This window comes from Triturus cristatus, chromosome 1_1 (genome assembly GCF_964204655.1).
Source record: "Triturus cristatus chromosome 1_1, aTriCri1.1, whole genome shotgun sequence".
Lineage (NCBI taxonomy): Eukaryota > Metazoa > Chordata > Amphibia > Caudata > Salamandridae > Triturus > Triturus cristatus.
In genome coordinates, this window is record NC_140579.1 from 964,751,221 (window position 1) to 964,775,634 (window position 24,414).

The 24,414-nt window shown below is 46.4% G+C and overlaps 1 protein-coding gene across 15 annotated transcripts in view; it reads left to right on the plus strand.

Moving 5' to 3' along the window:
- Nucleotides 1-24,414, plus strand: part of LOC146871394 (26S proteasome regulatory subunit 8) — a 368,112-nt gene that overhangs the window by 105,056 nt on the left and 238,642 nt on the right. For 7 of the 15 annotated variants that reach the window (XM_085651027.1, XM_085651014.1, XM_085651022.1 and 4 more), the window contains one exon: nucleotides 14,789-14,872. The exons of the other annotated variants lie outside the window; for them this stretch is intronic. In XM_085651027.1, coding sequence (XP_085507153.1) covers nucleotides 14,789-14,872 — 84 coding nt within the window. The remainder of the gene's footprint in view (nucleotides 1-14,788; nucleotides 14,873-24,414) is intronic. 15 annotated transcript variants of the gene reach the window in all.

A 24,414-nucleotide genomic window follows, 5' to 3' on the forward strand; every position in this document is an offset into this window, starting at 1 on the left:
CGACCCCTGCCCAATCTGACACTTGCTGGCCTTGATCGTCAGACCAGCTTGTTCCAGGGCCTGGAGAACGTCTTGCAGGTGCTGCAAGTGATCCTCCCAGCTGCTACTGAAGACAGCAATGTCGTCAAGGTAAGCAGCAGAGAAGGATTCCTTCCCAGTGAGGATCATGTTCACCAGCCGGTGGAAGGTTGCAGGAGCGTTCTTGAGCCCAAAGGGCATCACACAGAACTGGTAGTGTCCATCAGGTGTGGAGAAGGCTGACCTTTCCCTCGCTCCACCAGTCATAGGAATCTGCCAGTACCCTGCTGTGAGGTCAATGGTACTCAGATATTGGGCAGCTCCCAACTGGTCAATTAGTTCATCCGCCCAAGGGATCGGATGAGCATCGGTCTTCGTGACCGAATTAAGTCCTCGATAGTCCACGCAGAATCGCAATTCTGGCGTGGTGCCAGGTGGTGCAGCTTTAGTAACTAAAACCACCGGGCTAGACCAAGGGCTATTTGAAGGTTCAATAACTCCGAGCTCCAGCATCTTAGCTACTTCACTTCGGATGCTGGCCTTCACCTTTTCCGACAGCCGGTAAGACTTCGACTTCACAGGTGGGCTGTCGCCGGTGTCCACGTCATGAACACACAGATGGGTCTTACCCGGGACAAGGGAGAATAGAGGAGAGAATGACCCCAGAACCTGGCGGCATTCCTCCTGCTGCTCCGGAGTTAGGGATGGTGAGAGTTTCACTCCCTCCAATGACCCATCCTTTTCTTGAGACGCCAACAGGTCGGGGAGAGGCTCGGTGTCCTCTTCCTCCGATCCATCAGTCACCAGGATCAACATGACTTCGGGCCTCTCATAGTGGGGCTTGAGGCGATTGGCATGCAGCACCCGACGTGGATGCCGTGGGGTCTTGACGTCCACCAGGTAGGTAGACTTGCCCATCTTTTCCAATACCTCATATGGGCCTGTCCAACGGTCCTGAAGAGTGCTTAGCTCTCCCGGTTCCATCACCCACACCTTCTGTCCAGGCTCCAGCTCCACTGGGTGAGCGTTGTGGTCATACCACGCTTTCATCACTGCCTGGCTGGCTTCCAAGTTGTCAGAAGCTTGCTTCCACAACTTAGCCATTTGGCTCCGGAAGGCCAGCATATAGCTCACCACGTCCTGGGGAACTTTCCGGGGAGACTTTTCCCATGAGTCCCTCACCAGGCTGAGAGGTCCACGTACAGGGTGCCCATACAGAAGCTCGAAGGGGCTAAAGCCCACTCCCTTCTGTGGCACTTCCCTGTAGGAAAAAAGTAAGCAGGGTAGGAGGACGTCCCATTTCCTCCGCAGGCTTTCGGGTAGACTTCTGATCATACCCTTCAACGTCTTGTTGAACCTTTCCACAAGGCCATTGGCCTGTGGGTGATAAGGAGTGGTGAACCGGTAGGTCACTCCACACTCCTTCCACATTGCCCGCATGTATGCTGACATGAAGTTGGTCCCCCAATCAGACACAACTTCCTTGGGGAAACCCACTCGGGTAAAGATCCCCATCAGGGCCTTTGCCACCACCGGTGCAGTGATGGTTCTCAGAGGAATTGCCTCTGGATACCTTGTGGCATGATCCACCAGTACCAGGATAAACCTGTGACCGGATGTTGTCGGTGGATCCAAGGGCCCAGCAATGTCGATGCCCACCCTTTCAAAGGGGGTGCCAACGACGGGAAGTGGTTCCAGGGGAGCCTTCAGCTTCGTCCCTGTTTTCCCACTGGCTTGGCATGACACACACGACCGACAATATGCGTCGGACGCCACCCTCATTCGAGGCCAATAAAAGTGGGGGACAAGCCTGGCAAAGGTCTTGTCCTGACCCAAGTGTCCTGCCAAGGGAATCTCATGAGCCAACTCTAACAGGAAGGCTCGGTAACACTGTGGGACTACCAGGGCCCGTGACAATCCGTGCACTGGCGCCCTGGGTTCACTGTAGAGGAGGCCATCCTCCCAGTAAATACAATAGTTGCCAGACTCGTTACCCGCTGCTTGGGCTTCAGCCTGTTGCCTCAGACCCTTGAGGGTGGGACATTCCCTTTGTCCCCTGCTCAGTTCCTCCCTGGACGGACCTCCCTCCACTCGCCAATCAGCGGGGATAGGTAAGTTCTCCAACGGAACCATGTCCTCCTCCGTGGACTCCGGGTCCACCTCCGTAGGTGGCCTATCCGTCTCACGGGGCACGGACGTCGAGGCAGGCTCCTCCTGTCCTCGGCATGCTCCCTCATCAGCAGCTACGGGGTGGGCCATTGTTCCAGACTCTGACCCCTGCGACTTCTCCTCCCGAGCAGTTGCCGACCTGGTACTCACACAGGCCCAATCAGGTGTACCCAGCATCTCCGAATGGGTCCGGTATTCCACCTCCTTACAAGCATTGTGCTCCATATCATTGCCCAGCAAACAATCGACTGACACGGTGGGGCTTACGGCGACTCGAAGTGGACCTGCAACCCCATCCCACTCAAAGGGAACCTCGGCCACAGGATAGTGGCCCATTCTGCCGTCAGCCAGTGCGGCTGGATGAAGTACGCCCGGAACCACCTGCTCCGAGGACACCAGTTGACTCCTTACCATAGTCATACTGGCTCATTGTATCTCTCAGAGCTTCCCCTCTATGGCCATTGATGGTGACCCACTGCCCATACTTGGTAGTATTCGAGGGCACCTGGATCTTTGGAACCATCTCCCGATCACCCAGGGACACTAAGGTGACTCCCGCCCACTCCCTTCCCTCACTTAAGGGCATCTCCTCCCCGAGCGCTACACTAGCGACTCCCGGGGCCTTTCCTCCAGCGGGAGGGGGTGGTCTCTTTGGGCATTTCGGGTCTCCTTTGTAATGTCCAATACCACCGCACTCAAAGCAATGGACAACCCTTGGCTGCTGACTCTGGCCAGGGTTAGGGTTCTTCTGCGGGTTAGCCTTAGAGTTGGAAAAGGTGTTTTACCCCTTAAAGTTATTTTGGGGGCCTTTGGAGAACTCCTGTTTCTTGTTATCTCCCCCCTCTTTCCTTAGGGGAGCGCCCTGTCCGGACTTCTGAGAATCTCCTCCAGTCCCCTTCGTGGACACTCGGGTACTTGCCCAAATGTCCGCCTCCTCAGCAAGCTTACGGGGGCATGTAAGTTTGCTGTCTACCAGGTGTTGCCTCAGCTCGGGAAGGCATTTCTCGAGTACATGCTCCTTGAGGATTAAGTCATACAACCCTTGATAGTCCTCCACCTCACTACCTTGGACCCACCCTTCCAGGGCTTTCTTGGCAAAATCCAGGAAGTTAACCCAATTTTGTGAGCTCAGCTTGTGGCTACCCCTAAACCTTTGCCGGTATTTCTCCGGGGTCAACCCAAACTTCCTAATGAGCGCCACCTTCATGGCGGGGTAGTCTACCTGTTCCTCCCGGTCTAGGGCCAATAGGGCATCCCTTCTTGTCGGAGGCATGTACCGGTATAATCCACCACCCCAGTGCTTCTCATGGATCCCATGGGCTCTTAAGGAGACCTCATAGGCTGCCAGCCACTTGGCTATGTCGTCCCCAGCGGAATAACTGGCGACTACGTCCTTTGGTAAATGGGGCCTGGGCTCCCTGGCAATTTCCTTGGACTCTACACCCCCCGGAGTATTGTTAATGGTCTTGAGGTCGAGTTCTGGTAACTTGAACTCATGTTCCATCCTCCTCCCTTCCATCTCGGCCAACTCCCACCTTAACTGTCTTTCCTCTCTCCTGTCGGCTAACTCGGTTTCTGATAACCCTCTTGATGACACACTACTGCCCTCCCGTGAGGCTACCTTGGGGCTGATAGACATCGCACCCACCCCCAGGGGACATTCTGTAATCATCTCCCTGACTCTCCAAAGCTTCTTTCCCTTTTTTTGAAAGAATTCCAGTTATTGTATCTTGAAGAATACTTCCATATTCAGCATCATTTGCCTGTCGCATATTTGTTGTCAGTTCTTTGTATTCAAAATTATTCCAAATGTTCACATTACCAACACTGCCAAGAGACTTTCTAGTATCTTCATGGGCAAGTGTTTTAAATACCTGTTGTCCTTTTACCGGTGTCAGATGCAGTAGATCTCCAAAAACTATGACGTGTTTTCCTCCAAATAACACGTCATACTCTGTTTTAAGAATTTGCTGCATTCTTAAATGCACAAAGGCAAGCATCAAGTTTGAAACCATGCTCATCTCCTCAATAATGAGAAGTTTCATTTTCTTCAGCACTCTTGAAACTTCACAACAAGCTTCTCCAGATAGCTTGTGGTATTCCAATTTGTTCTCGTGCTCTACTGGTAGCATTAGTAAACGATGTAAAGTAATTCCTTTAATGTTATGTGCTGCCAACCCAGTTGGAGCAGTGACAACACAAGACAAATGCGACTCAGTTGTTTTTTGCAGATAACTTGTAATTACTTTAATTAAGAAACTCTTTCCTGTTCCAGCTTGACCACTCACATACATTCGGATAGGTTGAAATGATGTACATGAGCAGTCTTTCTTTTCATGAAGTAATCCATGGTCAATCTGCTCTTTCACTTGCTGATATATTTGTTTCTGTTCAACATTTAGTTGCTCTTCCAAGTTTCCTAACTGTATTGCATCTTCTTGTGCTTGATACATTGCTGTTTCCACCTCATTCATGGCAATCGCTGCTTCATTTTCAACAATTGGTTGTCCAAGTGGATCTTGACAGCAGCAGAACTTTGACTGTCTTGAGAACTCTGTTTAGCAATCTCCGCTGCAATTGTAGCTTCTTGATCAATTTCATCATTCAACATTTTCACATAATTTGCGAAAGCACTGCATTTTAAGCTATCTTTACAAGCATTAAATGAATCTTCATAGCTGGGAAAATCTCCAAGTAATTCCAGTTCAGAACGCCATGGTTTGAACATTTGTAAAAGGGCTAAATAGTAAAATTCCCTTTTGTCAGCAGTGTCGCAACTCAGTTTTCTGTGATTAATTAAATTTCCTTTCCTTTGTTTCACCAGACATCCTTCAGAACCAATCACTCCATATTTTCCATCGTTGATGTTCTCTGTAATATTCCGTTTAAAAGTGTAGTTTTGCAACACTTCATAGAGACACATGTTCTCAAGATGGTGACTTCTCTTTGGATAGTATGTGTCCAACATATTGGTTTTCAAAATATCTGTACTTTCAGGGTCATTTTCTGCTAAATATTCAATTTCTTGAACAGATTTCAGTACCCGATTTCGCATTCCTGCAAGACCTAGACTCACCCAAATGATTCTTCTACTTTTGGAATATAGACTTGCTGATGATAACCGATCTGAACATTCATATGCTCCAATTTCACGATGCGATAACATTTTCAAACTGAAACTTTATAATTTCTTACTTAGACTCTTCTCATGAGAAATCTCTTACCACATTTCTTTCAATTCAGTCTTTTCTGATTTAGTAATGTAAGACGTTACATATCCAGCAACAGCAATAGAATTGTCCGCAACATACTGAATATCCATGTTAGCGTTCCACATGGATAAAATAACTGGGTTGTAGCCAGTTATGTATTTAGATTCTTCGCTTCTTATAAGTTGTAGGTGTTTTTCGGAGACTTTCTTGTGATGGTATGTCGTACAGCTGACATGAAACTGTTCACTCTTCCTTTGGCTAATACAGGACGTGGAAATCCAAAACGACATTTGGTATAGAACTCATCCTTTGACTTGTACTTTCGTCGACAGTATTTTCCACACCTATGGCTTTGAAATCGTAAGACTTGTTCTATTAAGTTTTTGTCTTCTCTGCTATTTGGTACAGCACATGTAGCATAATCTTCAATGAAAGACAAAACACTTTCATCTGAATCTGTTCCACATTTGGGGGCATCCTTGACCCATAACAACATATGTATGTGAGGAGCACCTCTTGCTTGATACTTCTTTCTCCAAAAGAAATCCACAACTTCTCCAAGAGGAGGATTCTTTTTATTGCAGATGAAAGACATCATAGCTTCAAATCTATGATTGAAATATCTGCATACATTGACAGGATCCAAAGAGCACAATTCTCCAGGTGTCTTGTATTCAATATTATTTATATTGGAATTTGCCTCTCGAAGAAATTCAAGTAAATCATCCCAAGCATACTCAGCACAGCTTAGTGTAACAAACCATGTAGGAGTTCCCAAGTTCCGTAGCATGCATTTCAGTTCTCCATGTCGACGGTACCAATATTCATTAGTCCCACGCTGACATGCCATCAGATTAATCAACTGAGATTCTAAATGATCATCTCTCTGATGCACTTTATCCATAAAATCCTTTGCAGTTACATTTTGCAGATGCATTCCAGTTTTTAAAATGTGATTTACTGCATATGAAAGTCCAGACAAGTCACTTTCAAACCGAAGATGAAACATGTAAGGGATACATTGTCGAAATCTTGGATCTTCTGCATATAATCTTGTTGTCCGATATTCAGATGCAGGAATCTGCACAGGACAGGACGTTCATCATATCATCCACCTTTTCCTGTTGGAAACAACTGCGGGAAACAACGAGCTTCCAAACTCTCTTCCCATACACTCATGGGACTTCCTGTTGCTTTTTTCGTTTAAAACAACTCCATTGTATTCCCCATCAACTCTTTGGAATGAAGTGGATGTACACTGTAATGTTCATAGATCTCTTCACATCTGGACATGTCCACTTTTTCAATTTGTCCACTTAATGTTTCACTATCTTCTGCTAAATCTATTTCTTCTTCTCCAACAAACACATTTCTATAGTACTCATTATTTTTTATCAGATACAATGATGCCTTTTGCACTTTTCTAACATCCACTAACTCTTGCCAGATTTTCTTATTCTTAGTAGGAACACCATTAACTAGAATGACTAGTGGCTCATTTTCTGCATGATCTACACCAATAGTTTCAACATTTTTCCATAAATCTAATGGTAAATACACAACTCTTCCTTTCAATCCTCTTTGCAACTCTGATGGAGGTAATTTACTTGTTTTGGGCTCCATGCGAACAATAGCCGGAAATGGGTGAACACATTGTATCAGAATAGACTCATACGTATTTAAATCTATCAGCTCTGGAGAAATAGCAACCAACTCTAGATTATTATGAACAGCTCTAGCAGGCATTTTATTCTCATCTAATTTATTATAACAATTTTTGCAAATACGCTGCTCACATCCCAAATCAAAACAATCCTCTACCAACAAATAAGTTGCAAATTCCATCCACTTATTATCTTCTATTTCACTTTTTAAATACAGATTGACACCCCTAGTCTGATTTTTATAGTGACTTCGCCGACAACAAATACAAGAAACATTTGGTCTTTCACCTGAAATTACCTTAAACTTTGTGATTTCATCCTCAAATTTTTCTGTAATTACAGGTTCTACATTGTCTTCAACATTTTGTTCTACTAATGTGTCAGTTTCTTCACTCTCTTGCTGAGGCCCAAAGTAACAAAACTCAATCTCCTCACAGACCTGCTTCACATCTGAAACTGACCCACGCAAAAGAGCACTGTTCAACTCACTTAACTTTAGTGCTGGACTTTTTGCATAATACAACCTTCTCACTAACTTCCGCATTTGAGTATGATGTACTGCCAGCATTCTGAAATGGTGAAAAACACTTTCACAAACTTTCTTAGAAAGACAAGCCAGAGAATGACCTTGCAAACCAGTATGTTTTCTCACTCTGCAAGGGTCTAGTCCTTGCAACAGCTTAATCTTTTGTTTTACTCTTTTTTTTAGTATAGACTCGTAAAAAAACTACATAATTTTTCAATAGATTCCTGTCGTACACTACAAACACTACTGCAATCCCAAGTTTACACAGGGTTTTTAGCACGTCTCCCTAAAACTTCATCAGCTATCACTTCTTCTGCATTTCTTTCAACCATTTTCTCTTTCTCCATTGGACAACCATCACTAACCTCATAACCTCTACCACTGGTGTCAACTGCATACAATAATTTTTCACTTGGTGAATAACTCTCTTCATTAAAAAAAGGCTCTGAACTAGAACTGTGTTTCCCTTCTCCCAAAAAAAAATCACAATTTTTTATATTAATAACTCTTTTCCTCCTACTTTTGGCCTTCATTACATATATTGATTTATCTAGTGATCGAATTCTGTTTAACAATAAAATAAACAGTTTCCTTTTTACTTCAAAAGCCTTTTCCACAATGCTTTCAATATGCTTCTTCTTTTTATAAAATAAAGCTCTTTTTATATTTCTTTACATCTTTCAGCAAATTATGCACTACTCTCTTGTAAAATATTTTTTTGCGTAATTCCTTATACTGATTTTGTCTTCTTTTACCATACTTTATCTCCTTTGACTGAACATTTGCTTTTTTACTTTTCCTCTTATTTAGATTTTTTTTTCTTACTTAAAAAATTATTTGAAGTTGCAGCATTCTCTACATTCTGTTTGCTCCTACAAACATTTTTAATAAATTGCTTCGTGATCTTACCAGAAGATTTTTTTCCTTTTAGCCACATTATCTTTTTCATTCAATACTTGTGGTTGATGTTTCTTCAAATAATCCTGCTGTCTCTGTTCTTTTTCTTTTTCTTTTTTTTCTGGCATACTTTCTCGATTTTAACGTTGAAAAACAGTATCTGTAAAAAAGAATCACAAATAAATGTATATTAATAACTTTCAAATTTACAATATTCCATTACTGTACAAACACATTTTATATAAAAACAGACTAAAAAACTATAGCCCTGAACCACAAGTGTGACGATGATTAAAACACTACATACATAATGCATACCACTTTGAAACAGTTCATGCCCTAAAGCCTACCTCACTAAAAGACTTCATGCCAACTAACTGAATGATTACAGTACTAAAAAGAGACACACTGGGTGAGTAACAGGGTGTTTGCTAGAAGTGTATGAATACTAACTAGGGAATTGAAGCTGCGAAAGACAACTGTGTAGCTCATTAGAGAACTGAATGCATACTGGATAGGCATTTAAAGCAGTCCATGTGCTAAGGCCCGGCTCACTGCATGAGTACTTGGGTACTGACTGAATGATTGGACTACAGCAAGGAGACTGCCTGGATGAATTTATAACTGGTAGACTTTTCGCACAGGGAATGAATTAGTACTTGGTACTAAAAAGGTCACTAAAAGACTGCAAAGGGAGTGACAAGATGTTTGCTGGACTATATGGATATTGACTAGGGAATTGAAAGTATAAAAGACAAATCTCTAGGTGGTTAAAAGACTGCATGCATAGTGCATAGGGGTTTGAAGCAGTCCATGTGCTAAGTCCTGGCTCAGTGCATGAATACTTAGACAGTAACTGAATCATTAGAGTACTGGAAAGAGAGTGTCTTGGTGAATTTATAAATGTTTGGGTTTTGGCACAGTGAATGAATTACTACATGGTGCTGAATGGGTCACTAGAAGACTACAAAGAGAGTGATAGGGTGTTTCCTGGAAGTGTATGGAAACTGTCTAGAGAATTGAAGGTGTGAAACAACTGTGTAGGTGGTTAGAGAACTACATGCATACTGCATGGACATTTGAAGCAGTCTATTTGGTAATGAATGGTTCACAACATAAGTACTTAGAAACTGACTAAATCATCAGACTACTTCTAGGACAGTGCCTGGGTAAAAATATTAAATTTTCAGTTCTGGGGCAGTAAAGACAATACTACATGGTACTGTACTTTAGTGTCAAAGCATGACTCATTTTATCAACGCATAAGCAAAGACTGACTTCTAATGCTACTAAAACTTGACAACATGACAGGTTTCAAAACAGTTTTCTGTTAGCAAATGCACAATGTTACCAAACGCTTCTCTGACAGTGGTTCCCAAATGCACACAGACTCACAGTGTGATTCTAGACAAGCACCACTATCCCTAGGAGTTTACCAAAACTCATTCACTACACTGGAACTGGTAAAGGAACTGCACACAATCTACATATTTCACGACTACACTTTAGTGTCAATGCCTGACTCGTTTAATCAACACATAAGCAAAGACTGGCTTCTAATGCTACTAAAACTTGACAACATGACAGGTTTTAAAACCGTTATCTGTCAGTAAATAAACGATGTTACCAAATGCTTCTCTCACAATCCTTACCCAAATGCACACAGACTCAGTGTGATTTTAGACAAGCAACACTATCCTAAGAGTTTACCAAAACTCATTCACTACTCTGGAAGAGTTAATGGTACTGCACACAATCTACATATTTAAGTACACCACATCAGTGTCAAAGCATGACTCATTTAATCAACGCATAAGCAAAGACTGGATTCTAATGCTAATAAAACTTGAGAACATGACCGGTTTTAAAACCGTTTTCTGTCAGCATATACACGATGTTACCAAACGCTTCTTTCACAGTGGTTCCCAAATGCACAAAGACTCAGTGTGATTCTAGACAAGCACAAGTATTCCTAGGAGTTTACCAAAACTCATTCACTACACTGGAAGGGATAAGAGAACTGCACACAATCTACATATTTCACGACTGCTCTTTAGTGTCAATGCCTCACTCATTTAATCAACACATAAGCAAAGACTGGCTTCTAATGCTACTAAAACTTGACAACATGACAGGTTTCAAAACAGTTATCTGTCAGCAAATGCTCGATGTTACCAAACGCTTCTCCACAGTGGTTCCCAAATGCACACAGGCTCTCTGTGTGATTCTAGACAAACAACACTATCCCTTACACTATACCAAAACACATTTCTTCATCTACAAGGAGTACTACATTTTACTGCAGAAACATAACTCATTTCACAAATTCATAAACAATAAGTGGTTGTAAGAAAGTGGGTTTCTGTTGCAGTAACCCTCCACTTTTTTGCCTAATAGCTGATGCACTTTTCCTTGTTGTGCCCTGGGCTCCTGCCAATCAGGTGCCCAGGGCCTGTGTTCCTTCCCTAAAAACTGCCTAAACCCAAATTGGCAAACCCTGGCCACATGTCAGCCCCTGGTAAATGGTACCCTAGGTACCCAGGACCTTGTGACCAGGGAAGGCCTCTAAGGGCTGCAGCACTCATTGTGCCACCCTTAGAGGCCCTGTGCCCTAACACACACACACACTGCTCTTGCAGGCTGAGTGTCTGGATACAAGACAAAACAGAGTCGACATGGCACACATCCCTGTGTGACATGCCCACAACCTACACTGCCCTGGCATACATCAGCCACCCCTCTAGCTGGGTGCCCTATGCCAGTGGTGTGGACACAGAGGCAGGAGCCCTGTGCCCCTACAGTACCCAGGTCCATTCCTGGGTCCTGTAAGTGCAGTGCTGCCAACTAAGAGTATATGGTGCTGGGAGCTTGTCAAACACAAACTCCACAGCACCATAATGGCAGCACTGAAGACTGAGAAGTTTGGTATTAAACTGCTCAGCACATTAAATCCACACTGATGCCAGTGTGTGATTTAATGTACAAAGCACCACAGAGGGCATCTTAGAGAGGGCCCCTGAAACCTAAACCTACAATCCACATCTGTTCTGAGGCTGCCTAGGCTGCCACACAGCAGACATGTTGCTGGACCCCTGGGTAGGAGAGCCCCTGCTCTCCTGGGTCTGCAACAATGCACATCCTGGGCGAGGTGCTAAATCTCCTCCCCCAGGATGGGCAGGGGGAAGCTTCAAAGGCATTCTGCCTCTGTGAGCTTCCCCAGGCCACTGCAACCCAAATAAGGACAGGGGATGTGCCAGCCTGCCAACCCCACCCCTCAGGGGGGGGGGGGGCAAGGTGAAGCACATCTCCGGGCTCTCGCCATCTTGAAGATGGGAAGCCCTGCCCAATCAGGACTAGGCTCCTTCCCCCCCTCCCACAGGAGAGAGGCAGGATAGGGGGTGTACCCACCCCAGGACAGGGACCCATTGGCCCTTGCCCTTCACCTACCTGTAACGCCCCTAAATCTAGTATTTAGGGTCACCCTGAACCTTCCTTCCCCAGATTCCAGATTCCAAACTACAAAGAAGAGCAAGAAGAAAGAAGACCTGCCCTAAACCTGCTAAAAAGAGGAAGACACCAACTGCTTTGGCCCCAGACCTACCGGCCTGTCGATCCTCGAACCTGCTCCTGCTCCAACCTGGCATCTCTTGTGGCCAGCAACATCACAAACCCCGGAGGACCTGGCTACCTCTTGGCTCTAAGCCCCTGGGACTCCCATGAGTAGAGGCTCTACTCGAAACCTATCTCTAACCCCTGGCAGCAGCCTGGAACCGCGAACCCAGCATACTCTGCACCAGCCGAGCCTGGCCAGTGCCGGAGCGAACAAAGACCCTGAGGACGACCCCACGGCGACTGTGACCCCGAGTCCAGCACCCAAGGACCTTCTTCGACACTCCTGAAGAAGCCTGCAGCCTCAGAACAAGGTGCCCCCCCAACCGCGATCAACAGAGGGTAAGATTTCCCGACACCTAAAGGCACCCCTGCACGCGGCGCCCCACTGCCCCCTGTGCCCTATCCCGGGGTACCTACCTATCCAACTACCCAACTTAACTCTCGAAGTGGTGGTGGCACCTGAAGAGTCCTCGTCCCTGAGCTTGCAGTCTTTTTCTAAACCGGGGATTTCCCCTTGAAATCCATTGAGCGCCCAAAGGCTCAAAAGCCCTCTGCACCCAGCCGCCCGAGTGGCCCTGGCAGTGAAAACTCTACACCTACCTACTTCCCCACTTGCCCTGAGTAAGTGACCAGGAGCCCAGCTCCCACAGCCGCGTGGCTTGCCAGTCAGCAGCCACCAAACAAGGCCCCCCTATCCCTCATAGGATAACATTGGGCCTAACTCTCTCTGCACCCGGCCGCCCTAGAGCCGCTGAGGGTGAACCAACTGTACCTACCTGACCCTGGGAGACCCCTGAGTCTGTGCCCAGAACCTCAACTCTGGCAGTCGAGTACTTCTCCCTTACACCGCAAACTCTATTTTCCTCATAGGGTAACATTGACTGGCTTTTTCCTGAAATTTCTTCTTAGTGTGGACTTTTCAAATCTTCAAATATTCACCAAAAATCAGCCGAGTAACGGAAACGAAATTACTCACCTGCTATTAGGTGAGCTCCCAGTGCTGGATCTTGGTGCCCAGCACTGACTCTGAAAAATACTTACAACTGTACTTACCCGTAACCCAATTTTCTTCCATAGGAAATCATTGACTGTTTTTCTGTGAAGTTTCTTCTGTGTCGATTTCTGCAATCTTTAAATATTCTTCAAAAATCGTATAATATCTGATAACGTAATTACTTACCTGTTTTGGATAAAGGTCCCAGTACTGAGTCTAGGCACCCAGTACTGGATTACAAAAGTAACGAGAACATACTGTACCTGCAACTTGAATTTTCTTCCATAGGGAATCATTGACTGTTTTCTTTGAAATATTTTCTAAGTGTCAACTTTTAAAATAGCTAAATATTGTTTAAAAATCATTACAGTAATTAAGTCGACTTTCATCACTTGATTCTGAGTACTGACCCAGGACTGAATCTAGGATCCAGTCCTGGAATTCCAAAAGTAATCCTAAAAGTAATCTGTGGCAAATAACATGAAACTTCCATTGAACTCAATGCATTATTGTGTTTAAAATAGTGTTGCCTATTGCAACCACCTGTAACTGTTTACAAAAGTCAATTACATCTTGCAAAAGTATTTATATAAAGCATCTCATTCTGAGAAAGTATAGTTTAATTCCAATTGTTGGTTCTAAAATAAAACAAGCATATATTTTTTTTATATATAAACCATTGGCATAGAGTTCAGTTATTGAGTGTGTGAGACCATTTGCTGACTGAGTGTGTGCAACAAATGCTTTACACTGTCCTCTGATACTGCCTTACTGCTCGCCCAAGCTGCCACTTTAGAGAGTAAGGTTATATCTAACTTTAGCCTCTGTCAAACCCCTAGGGATTGTGGACTCTGTACACCCTGTACCTATTTGGGAACAGTATATACAGAGCCACTTTCTCACAGTGGTTTCTAAATCTACCAAAATATAAGAACTGCATAGTTATCTGTCTACAAACACATGAAAAAAAACAAATCCTTATCACAAAATGGTTTCTACATGCACACACACTGTCAATAAGATTGTAGAGAAAAAAAATACTCCCTACACTTCAGCAGAAAAATACATTAGTCTGATTAAAATAAAAATAGTCTACATACATCCCCTCACAATTAAATAACTCACCTTTCAAGATGTTTTGTAGATTAAGAAGTATATCGGTCACACACCAGATTTTCTTATACAGAATCTCTGCACTGTGCACCTGTCAGCAAAACCAAAGAACGGCAAAGTTTCCCTCTCATTTTCCACACATATACATGTAAACATCAAATCACATTCCTTCCCACATAAATTCAAAAGCAAACACACATTTCTATTGGTTAAACATTTCAACCCTTTCCAAATGACAAACTTCAACCCTTCCCCCAATCTGCCTTCTGCCCGTCACCATAGAAACAGGTCATGGAACACTGTACTGAGCACACAGGTCACAAGTTCAGCACACACAATGTTGCTAATCAAAACACCAAGTGTGCTTGACTTCTCAACATATCAGCTTATCATATATAATGTTCCTTACAATCTGTTTTTGTTAACCAATAAGAATCAAGCGTTTAAAAAACAGAAATATGCTCCCTACCTTTCAGTGTAGAAGGTTGTCAAACAACCAATGATTTCTTGTCTTTTTTCAAAATTGCATCTTAGCCACCATTTTAGAAACATCTTACTTTCCAAACTGCCATTTCATTTACAGAGACCATCTGAGTGCATCCAGACCTCCTTACAAGATGCTTACAGTGTGGATTGTGGGACACAGCTACATTTTCTGGAGCCAAAGGTATGCAGAAAACAAAGGCATTCACAAAGACCTAGGTTTGCCAAATGTAGACATTAAATGGATTGGACAGAGAGGGTTAAAGTGGCACCAATTGATGCCATTGGTGAAATCCTTCATGCAAAACACCCTGACCTCATAATAGTGCACTGTGGTGGCAATGACCTAGGCACTTTGACTGGGGTAGGTCTGGAAATGCTTATGAAGGACACCTTTGCACAACTGATTTCACTTTTCCCTAAAACTGCCTTTGTGTATTCTAACATATGCCAAAGGCAGAAATGGAACTGGTCCGATCATTTTTGTCCACAGATTGAGAAAGCTAGGAAACATGCGAGTAAATCTGTTTCTGCTTTTCTCCGAGACTACAGAATGGGGTCCATTTACAATAACAATCTGCGCTTTCATATGCAAGAGATGTATAGGAGAGATGGAGTACACTTTACTGATGAAGGAAACAGAGGCTTCCTCAACAACTTTAGACTCTGTATAGGTACTTACTTATAAGTACCAAAAACTCTCAATGAACACAACGGCTCTTTTTAGAGCCACTCAAGAACAAAACACTTAAGCTTAATCTTTATCTCCCAACAATTTCATTTTTTTTCCCTTGGATCCGCGAACCCACCGCGAGAGGATCCGTGCATCCAACGCGATAGGATGCGCGCACCGTGCGCGCATTTCGCCGTTTTTTTTTTTTTAAAAAAGGGGGGCCCCAGGGGGTCCTTCTGGGACCCCCTAAGCACCTCTAGAGGGTCAGAGTATTTCCACTCTGCCCCCTTTATATGTTTTACGCACTTATTCCCCTTGCTTCTTCAGCCTAGCTTCTACCGAGGCAGAAAATGGCCGCCAACAGTTCCTGGTTTCGAATGTAGAGAGACGCTCGACAGCCAATTAGCATTCAGCGCGCGATCGGGAGGGTGCGCGCTCCTTTCGGGGAGGGTTCGCGTACGGTGCAGGTAGGGTCCGCGGATCCTCCGCGGCCATAGATATCACTAACTTTTTTACCCTAATTTTCTCAGGAACTACTGAACAGATTCACACCAAATATGCAAAAGGCACGAGTCCGAACTGAGGACTACCTCTTTGCCAAATTTGGTGCCATTCCGTTCAGCGGTTCGGGCTGTAGCTGCGACAACAGATCCTATGGGAAATTGCATGGGGAAAACGCGTTTTGGGACCCCCCCTTTTTTCTCGGCCCCCGCTTGACGGATCACCACGAAACTTTCAGGGTAGGACCGCAGCGGAGCTGGCCAAAAGTTTGGAGAATTTCGCGAGGATTCGTCAACCGGCGCCAAAGATATTCCCAATAGAATGTTGCGGATGTCCTATGGAAAATAGGTCCTAACTATCTACTGGCGACCACCAGTAGATAATAATAAATATATATATATATATATATATATATATATAATATATTCACTGAAAAAACCATAGGTTTCAGGGGTGTTATAGTTAGCTGGACTTTTCACTTGTACAAAACCATTGAAATTCCCCCGTTATAGTTAGTTCAGCCAACTATAACTCGCGCGCCCGCAATGCACTGCTGATGACGTCACCTATTACATCACTCATGACATGGTCAGTGACATCACTCATGACATCACTGATGACATCTCAAATGACATCACTGATGACATCACTGATGACATCAGCCTTGTGATAGAGTGGCAGACCTCCTCTCACCCTAATATAACCTTTGATACACACTCTCAAAAATAGAGACTAAAATTTTCAAAACAATGGACATACCAATACCAGTTACAACAACCTCTTCAGTAATTCTAAGATCCACATACACATCCACTCATTCACCAACAGTCCTATACAGTCACTCATACATGTACTCACTCATCATATGTACTCATACACCTATACATCCTGTTACACAACACCACTCATCCATAGAGTTACTCACACACATAGTCACTCATGCTAATAAAGAATCAAACATACATTTACTTGCATATACAGTTATACACACACCACCACACTTACTTCTACGGAAACGTACACATACTTAGTCTTTTAAACAATCACTTATAGAAACACATACTTATTCATACAGGAACTCTTTCAATCTCTCACTCTCACTTATACTCACATATATACACCAATAGTCACATATACTAGTTTAAAACATATGTAGTTACTCATAAAGACACTATTGAGACAGTCATTCACTCACTAACACACCCATACACACACTCATCCACCCATACAGTCCTGCACACATGCTGTGTTCAACACATACAAACAGTGAGTCACTCATTCATGCACCTATGCACTACATAATACCCCCCACCGAACCATGCAGACACTCGGACTGATACTCAAAAAACCAACTAATAACCTATATAGACACCCATGTAGCTACTCACCAACCCTTGCAGCCACTTATACACAAAGTGAGAGACTGATACAGATATTTACATATTTAAACATTACTCACTAAGCCATGTATTCACTATGATACACTTAATCAGTCAGTTACACAATCAATTTTTCAAAAACAAATCATCCATTTAGATCACTTGTATACCCATTTATTCTTCCATCGACCTTGAGATATACATATATAAAACATATTTAATTTTCAGAAAAACACACATTCACTGGATGATGTCATCAGTGATGTCATCAGTGATGTCATTTGAGATGTCATCAGTGATGTCATGAGTGATGTCACTGACCATGTCATGAGTGATGTAATATGTGACGTCATCAGCAGTGCATTGCGGGCGCGCGAGTTATAGTTAGCTGAACTAACTATAACGGGGGAATTTCAATGGTTTTGTACAAGTGAAAAGTCCAGCTAACTATAACACCCCTGAAACCTATGGTTATTTCAGTGAATTTCTGAGGTTTTATATATATATATATATATATATATATATATATATATATATATATATATCGGAACCCTTTTCAGAGGGCCACTAGGCATGCAGGGGAATTACTGCAGCCAACCCAGGTGGTTGAGGCCATTTACTCCAGTTGTCACAGGGCCTGCGCTAACATAGATCCCACTCAGGTGAGTCAAGCGCCTTCTGCTGCACCTGACTCTCAGTAACGTAGCACGAGCAGTCGAGGCTCCCTCGAAGGGAAGTGTAGCTACAGATAAGTGAATGCTACTCATAACTCGGCATGCATGCAGCGCACACAATAAATCCATGTGCAGTCAAATAGTATTTTAATTCTGATACTACACATGCAAAGGTAAACAGCATTCAATAAGCAATAACACAGTCCCCCTTGCGGTAGGCACTCTAGTAGGTCCCCCCCGCTCTGCCCCCGTCTCCAAAGTTCCCATGTAACAGGAGTGTTATTTCCCCCCCCATTAAGAGAATGCACACTACTAGACCATGTTGCCGAGGGTTTTCCCCATTTTGACCTCAGTCAATAAGGTGGAGTCACTTAGACTTCAAGTAGGGCTGTGAAAATAAAAGTAAGCATATCCCCCGGGGCCTGGTAGGCCAAGTTCTCAGAGTAGCTGCTCTGGCAGTACCACCCTTTCCAGCAGTGCAGTGTGGTTGTGGCCCGGATCGTCAGTCAGGCTGCACACGTTCACACATGCAGCTCCTGGCAGGCACAGGCTCTCTCTCTCCTGAGCTGCACTCACCAGCATGATCGGAGTTGCCCTGGCTCCAGCCACAAGTGGCAAGTCATCTTTGTTAGACCTGCCAGCCCTTTGGCTATCCCCTCCTCATTTTTCTTCCTTTGCCCTCTAATTTTGCTGTCCACTAGTTTTTTTGGGGGTTGACTCTGGGCGCCCCATTATCACTAATTGATAGTGTGGTGCAAGGTGCTTCCCTAAAATGGAGGGAGAGTGAGAGCTCCTCCACAAAATGGTGGCCTAAACTGTCAACTCAGAGCCTGGGCCATAGGCTGGCATGAGGGGTTCCAGAACCTTCTGGGCCACTCTAGACAGTCAAGGCCCAGGCTATATATAGAGGTGAGATGCGACGGCCATTTTGTGTGAAGTGAGGTAGTCCGGAGCGAGGCATCTGGGTAGGGAAGTAGGTGTGCTGAGGGGGGAACTGACTGTTCTTAGGGCCTGTTCCCCCCCCCCCCCCCCCCCCCCACCCCTCTGTTGACACTACCCTCTACCTAGTGACCTAGCCCTGCCTTCAGCCTCTGACCCTGGGATCACGTCAACCTTTTGTGCTCCCCGTCTAGACAGGACCCCTGAAGTGATCCGGGGGAGAGAGTTACCATCTCCGGTAGAGAACCTGACTTTTGACCTTATACTCTACATCCCCGCTGTTGCCCGGAGCCCTAGAATAATCCGGATCACTGAGGAAACGCCGGCTTCCCCGCTGAAGGAAGTGTGGGGGAAGTCCATCGAGCTCTGTGCAAGCGTGGCGTAGAGGGGAAGTTGCTGGACAGTGGACGCCTGAGGATCTTTCCGCCCCTCCGCTGTCAGGAGGAATCCAGGAAGGAGTGGGGCGGGATCGAGGAAGGCCGGTCCAACCCCCAGGGAGGAGCCGACGTGGAGGGCTGACTCCAAAGCCTTCGGTTTCTAGAAGGGCTGCCAAGAGAGCACGGGAGGAGCTGGGCCTTGTGAGGAGCGTGAGTGGGCTAAGGCGCAGTCAGATGCGGAGGTTGAGGCTGACGCACGCCCCTGTGAGGTGGAACTCCCTGTGGGCCGGTTCTCACTACGCTTGGACGCCGGCACTGTGAGGGAGCCAGTAGAGGAAAGGTTCTGCTACACACCCCCAACGATCGCCGTAGGAACCAAGTAAGCGAGCGGGGAAGAAGCTGTGTTGGTGGAGAGTGACACGGCGGTTAATGGCACATTGTGGGGGTAAAACTCCATTCAGTCTGGGCCCAAATCGTGAAAGGTTGATCGGGGAAGGGGGGACCAGGAACTGAGGGTTGTGAGGTTCCCCTGCAAATGAGAGCACCGTAACTGAGGGAACTGAAGTTTAGGAGACTGCTGCTGTCAGTAGTGGGAGGAGGTTGGCACGATTACAGGCTCCAGAAAAAGAAAACGAGGAAATCACCAGTCATCTAAGTAGAAAAAGAAAACCCAGAACTGCAACAAGTAAGGAGGTTAATTTGTGAAGGCAATACCTGATTGAATTGAGGGTACTATTCTGCCCTATTTAAGTGAAAATAACGTAAAGCCGATGCTTAAATGTTTATTTGAGAGACCAACTGTCGATATTCTATGCCTCAGTTGTCACCTCCTCCCCAGAAATATCGGTGCTGCAGAGCGGTTGACTAAACTTATTTTCTGCCAGTTAGCCTAGAGCAGGGAGCCCATGCTGGTAATGTACTAATGAATGTAAATTGATATGTCGGTAAGGTACTAGTAAATGTAAATTGATGTGACAAAGCAAAGTTCACTTATGCGTTTATTCGAGAAATCGTTGAATGCAATGTTTTAATGCCGGCAATCTGTGGGCAACATCTATAGTAGTGAATCCTTAAACTGTATGTAACTAGAAAAAAAACAAGATATAAGGAAAGATAAAGCTTTTCTAACTTTTTTCTAATTTCCTGGTGTAGCGTCGTTTTTAGTGGTGGTACGCTGGAGTGCTGAGGTGAATGTGACGCAAGCACGACGTGTTACTCTGGAGCAAGGCCTTTCCACCTGAGCCAAGCTACCGTAGGACTCTAGGTCTAACAAGTTGGTGTTCAGCGGTGGGATTCTGAGCTTGTACTTGCGTCCACTCATCAGCAATTCAGTGTGCGCCACGCACCCTACACCTGATTTTTGGTCTTTTTCTTTATTGGAGTTTTCTCCAGTTTGTCTCCCTGATTTAATTTTTTATTTTTTTGGGGGGGGGGGATTTTCCAAAATTATTCTTGTCCTGTGGTGTGGTTTTCTGTTTAAAGAAGGTTCTTACCTTGTGAGTCCTTTTCCGCATTGTTTAGGGCCCCACGTGGCAGGATGGAGTTTGAGCTGGGTAGTCTAGAAGAGTACACTGTAACCCAGCTAAAGGAATTCTAACAGGAGAGGGTGGTATTTTTCAAGCGGGGAGCAAAGAGTGGAGATCCAGACTAGCATGAGAGCCTGGGTGATGGCCCACCCTAGTGGGGAACGGGAGGAGGAGGGACCGGAACCGGACACCACGGAAGGGGCAGAATCACTTTCCCCCCTGGGAGCAGCAATATAGTTGCAGGACCCAGGGCGCCTTCAAGGGCCGGTAGTAGCGCTGCAGGGGGAAGCCTGTCTTCGGCTGACTTAGCCGACAGGAGGGAAGAGAGGCAATTCAGGATGGAATTAGCCCGCTTGGAGAAGGAGAGGGAAGAGTCGAGGTTCCTTCATGAGCTCCATTTGAAAGAATTGGATCTCAAGGCCCTTCAGTTAGGGACCCCCAGTAGTCCTGTTGGTGGCAGCGTACAGAAAGAAATCAACAGGGAGCCTAGACCCTACTTACCAAAGGACGTAGTTGCCAGCTACAGTGTTGGGGACGACATCGCCAAGTGGTCGGCTGCCTATGAGGTCTCCTTGCGAGCCCATGGGATCCTGGAAGCTCAGTGGGGGGGTGGTCTGTACAGGTACATGCCTCCGGTGGGGAGGGATTCCCTTTTAGCCCTAGAACAACGGGAGCAGACCAACTACCCCACCATGAGGGTTGCCTTGATTAGGAAGTTTGGGCTGACCCCTGAGAAGTACAGGCAGAGATTCCAGGATAGCCAAAAGCTGGCCACCCAGAACTGGGTGGACTTCCTGGACTACGCCAATAAGGCTTTAGAGGGCTGGGTGCAGGGCAGTGAGGTGAAAGACTACGAGGGGTTGTATAACCTATTTTTGAGGGAGCACCTCTTCGAGAAAAGTTTTCCGGAGCTGCGTCAACACCTGGTGGACAGCAAGCTGACTAATCCTAGGAAGCTTGCGGAGGAGGCGGACATCTGGGCCAGTACCCGGGTGTCTTCAAAAGGAACTGGGGGGGATTCCCAAAGGACTGGACAGGGCGCTCCCCAGAAGAAAGAGGGGGGAGACAAAAAGAAGGAGTTCCCTAAAGGCCCCCAAAAGAGTTCGCAGGGAAAGGGATCAGGATTCCCTCCTAAGGTTGGCCCCCACAAACCCCCTTATCCTGACCGTGGTCAGCAGCCTAGGGTTGTCCGTTGCTATGAGTGTGGTGAGATTGGGCACTACAAGGGGGATACCAAGTGTCCCAAGAGACCACACCCTCCCACTGGAGGAAAGACCCCTGGGGTGGCGAGTGCAGTGCTCGGGGAGGAGTTGCCCCTAGATAAGGGAGGTGAGTGGGCAGGGCTAACATTAGTGTCCCTGGGAGACTGTGAGATGGTTCCTAAGACCCATGTGCCTTCGAATACTACCAAGTATAGGCAATGGGTCACCATCAATGCCGAGAGGGTGGAGGCTCTGAGGGACACAGGAGCCAGCATGACTATGGTAAGGAGTCAGCTGGTGTCCCCAGAGCAGGTGGTTCCCAACGTAGTCCACCTGGGTGTGATGGCTGACAACCGAGAGGGTCACTATCCGGTGGCTCAGATTCCCTTTGAGTGGGGAGGGGTTGCGGGTCCACTTCGAGTTGCAGTAAGCCCTGCCATGCTGGTCGACTGTCTGTTGGGAAATGACCTTGAACATACGGCCTGGAAGGAGGTCGAGTTACTCGCTCATATGGAGATGTTGGGGTCGCCTGAGTGGACTTGTGCCAACACGCGGTCCGTGACTGCCCAGAGGGGGAGTTCACAGAGGTTGGAGCCTGGGACAAAGGCCCAACCAGCTGCCAAAAAGGGTAAACGGGGACAGGGGAAGCCTGCCCCGGCATCTGCACCTCGTAAGATGGATGGGGCAACTGAGGTGGTCCCGGAGTCCACAGAGGGGGATGTGACTTCCCTGGAGGGCTTACCTACCCCTGCAGAATGGCAGGTGGAGGGAGGACCTACCAGGGAGGAGTTTTGTCGGGCCCAGAAGGAGTGCCCTACCCTTGAGGGCTTACGGCGGCAGGCCGAAGCCCAGGCAGCGGGTAACGTCTCGGGGAACTTCCATATATACTGGGAAGATGGTCTCCTCTATAGCGAACCCAAGGCTCCGGTGCATGGATCATCCCGGGCCTTGGTGGTTCCCCAGCGTTACCGAGCCTTCCTTTTGGAATTGGCTCATGAGATACCCTTGTCAGGACACTTGGGACAGGACTAGACCTTTGCTCGGCTTGTCCCTCACTTCTACTGGCCTCAGATGAGGATTACGTCCGACACTTTTTGTAGGACGTGTGTCACCTGCCAAGCTAGTGGGAAAACGGGTGAAGCTGAAGGCTCCCCTGGAACCACTGCCTGTCGTTGGCACCCCCTTTGAAAGGGTGGGCATCGACATTGTTGGGCCATTGGATCCACCAACTTCTGCCAGTCACAGGTTTATCCTGGTTCTGGTGGATCGTGCCACCCGGTACCCAGAGGCTATTCCTCTGAGGACCATTACTGCACCTGCGGTGGCACGGGCCCTGATGGGGATTTTCACCCGGATGAGTATCCCCAAGGAAGTTGTGTCCGACAGAGGTGCCAACTTCATGTCGGCATACATTCGGGCTATGTGGAAGGAGTGTGGAGTCACCTACCGGTTCTCCACCCCTTATCACCCTCAGACCAATGGTCTGGTGGAGAGGTTTAATAAAACCTTGAAGGGCATGATCAGGAGTCTGCCCAAGAGCCTGCGGAGGAAATGGGACGTCCTCCTGCCTGGTTTGCTGTTCTCCTACAGGGAGGTACCGCAGAAGGGAGTGGGCTTTAGCCCCTTCGAGCTGTTGTATGGGCACCCTGTTCATGGACCCCTCAGCCTGGTGAAGGATGGATGGATGGATGGGAAAAGACTCCCAGAAAACTTCCCCCGGATGTGGTGAGCTACATGCTGGCCTTTCGTAGCCAAATGGCTAGGTTGTGGAAGCAAGCTTCCGAAAGCCTAGAAGCCAGCCAGACGGTCATGAAGGAGTGGTATGACCAAAATGCTCACCCGGTGGAGCTGGAGCCTGGCCAGAAGGTGTGGGTCATGGAGCCTGGAGAGCTTAGCGCCCTCCAGGATCGCTGGTCAGGCCCCTTTGGGGTGATTGAGAAGAAGGGCAAGGTCACCTATGTGGTGGATCTTAAGACCCCCAGGCAGCCCCATCGGGTGCTCCATGTCAACCGCCTCAAGCCCCACCAAGAGAGATCAGAGGTCACTTTGATGATGGTGACTGATGGGTCAGACGAAGAGGAAAGTGAACCTCTCCCTGATCTTTTCGCGTCCCAAGAAAAGGATGGGTCGGTAGAGGGAGTGATCCTCTCACCATCTCTAACTCCCGAACAGTGGAGAGACTGCCGCCAGGTTCTGGAGCAGTACGCTTCACTGTTCTCACTTATCCCGGGAAGGACTCAACTGTGTACCCATGATGTGGACACAGGAGACAGCCCACCTGTGAAGTCCAAGTCCTACCGCTTGTCGGATAAGGTGAAGGCTAGCATCCATGGTGAAGTCACTAAGATGCTGGAGCTGGGAGTAATTGAACCGTCAAGCAGTCCCTGGTCCAGTCCAGTGGTACTGGTACCTAAAGCTGCCCCGTCAGGCATCACCCCAGAACTCAGGTTCTGTG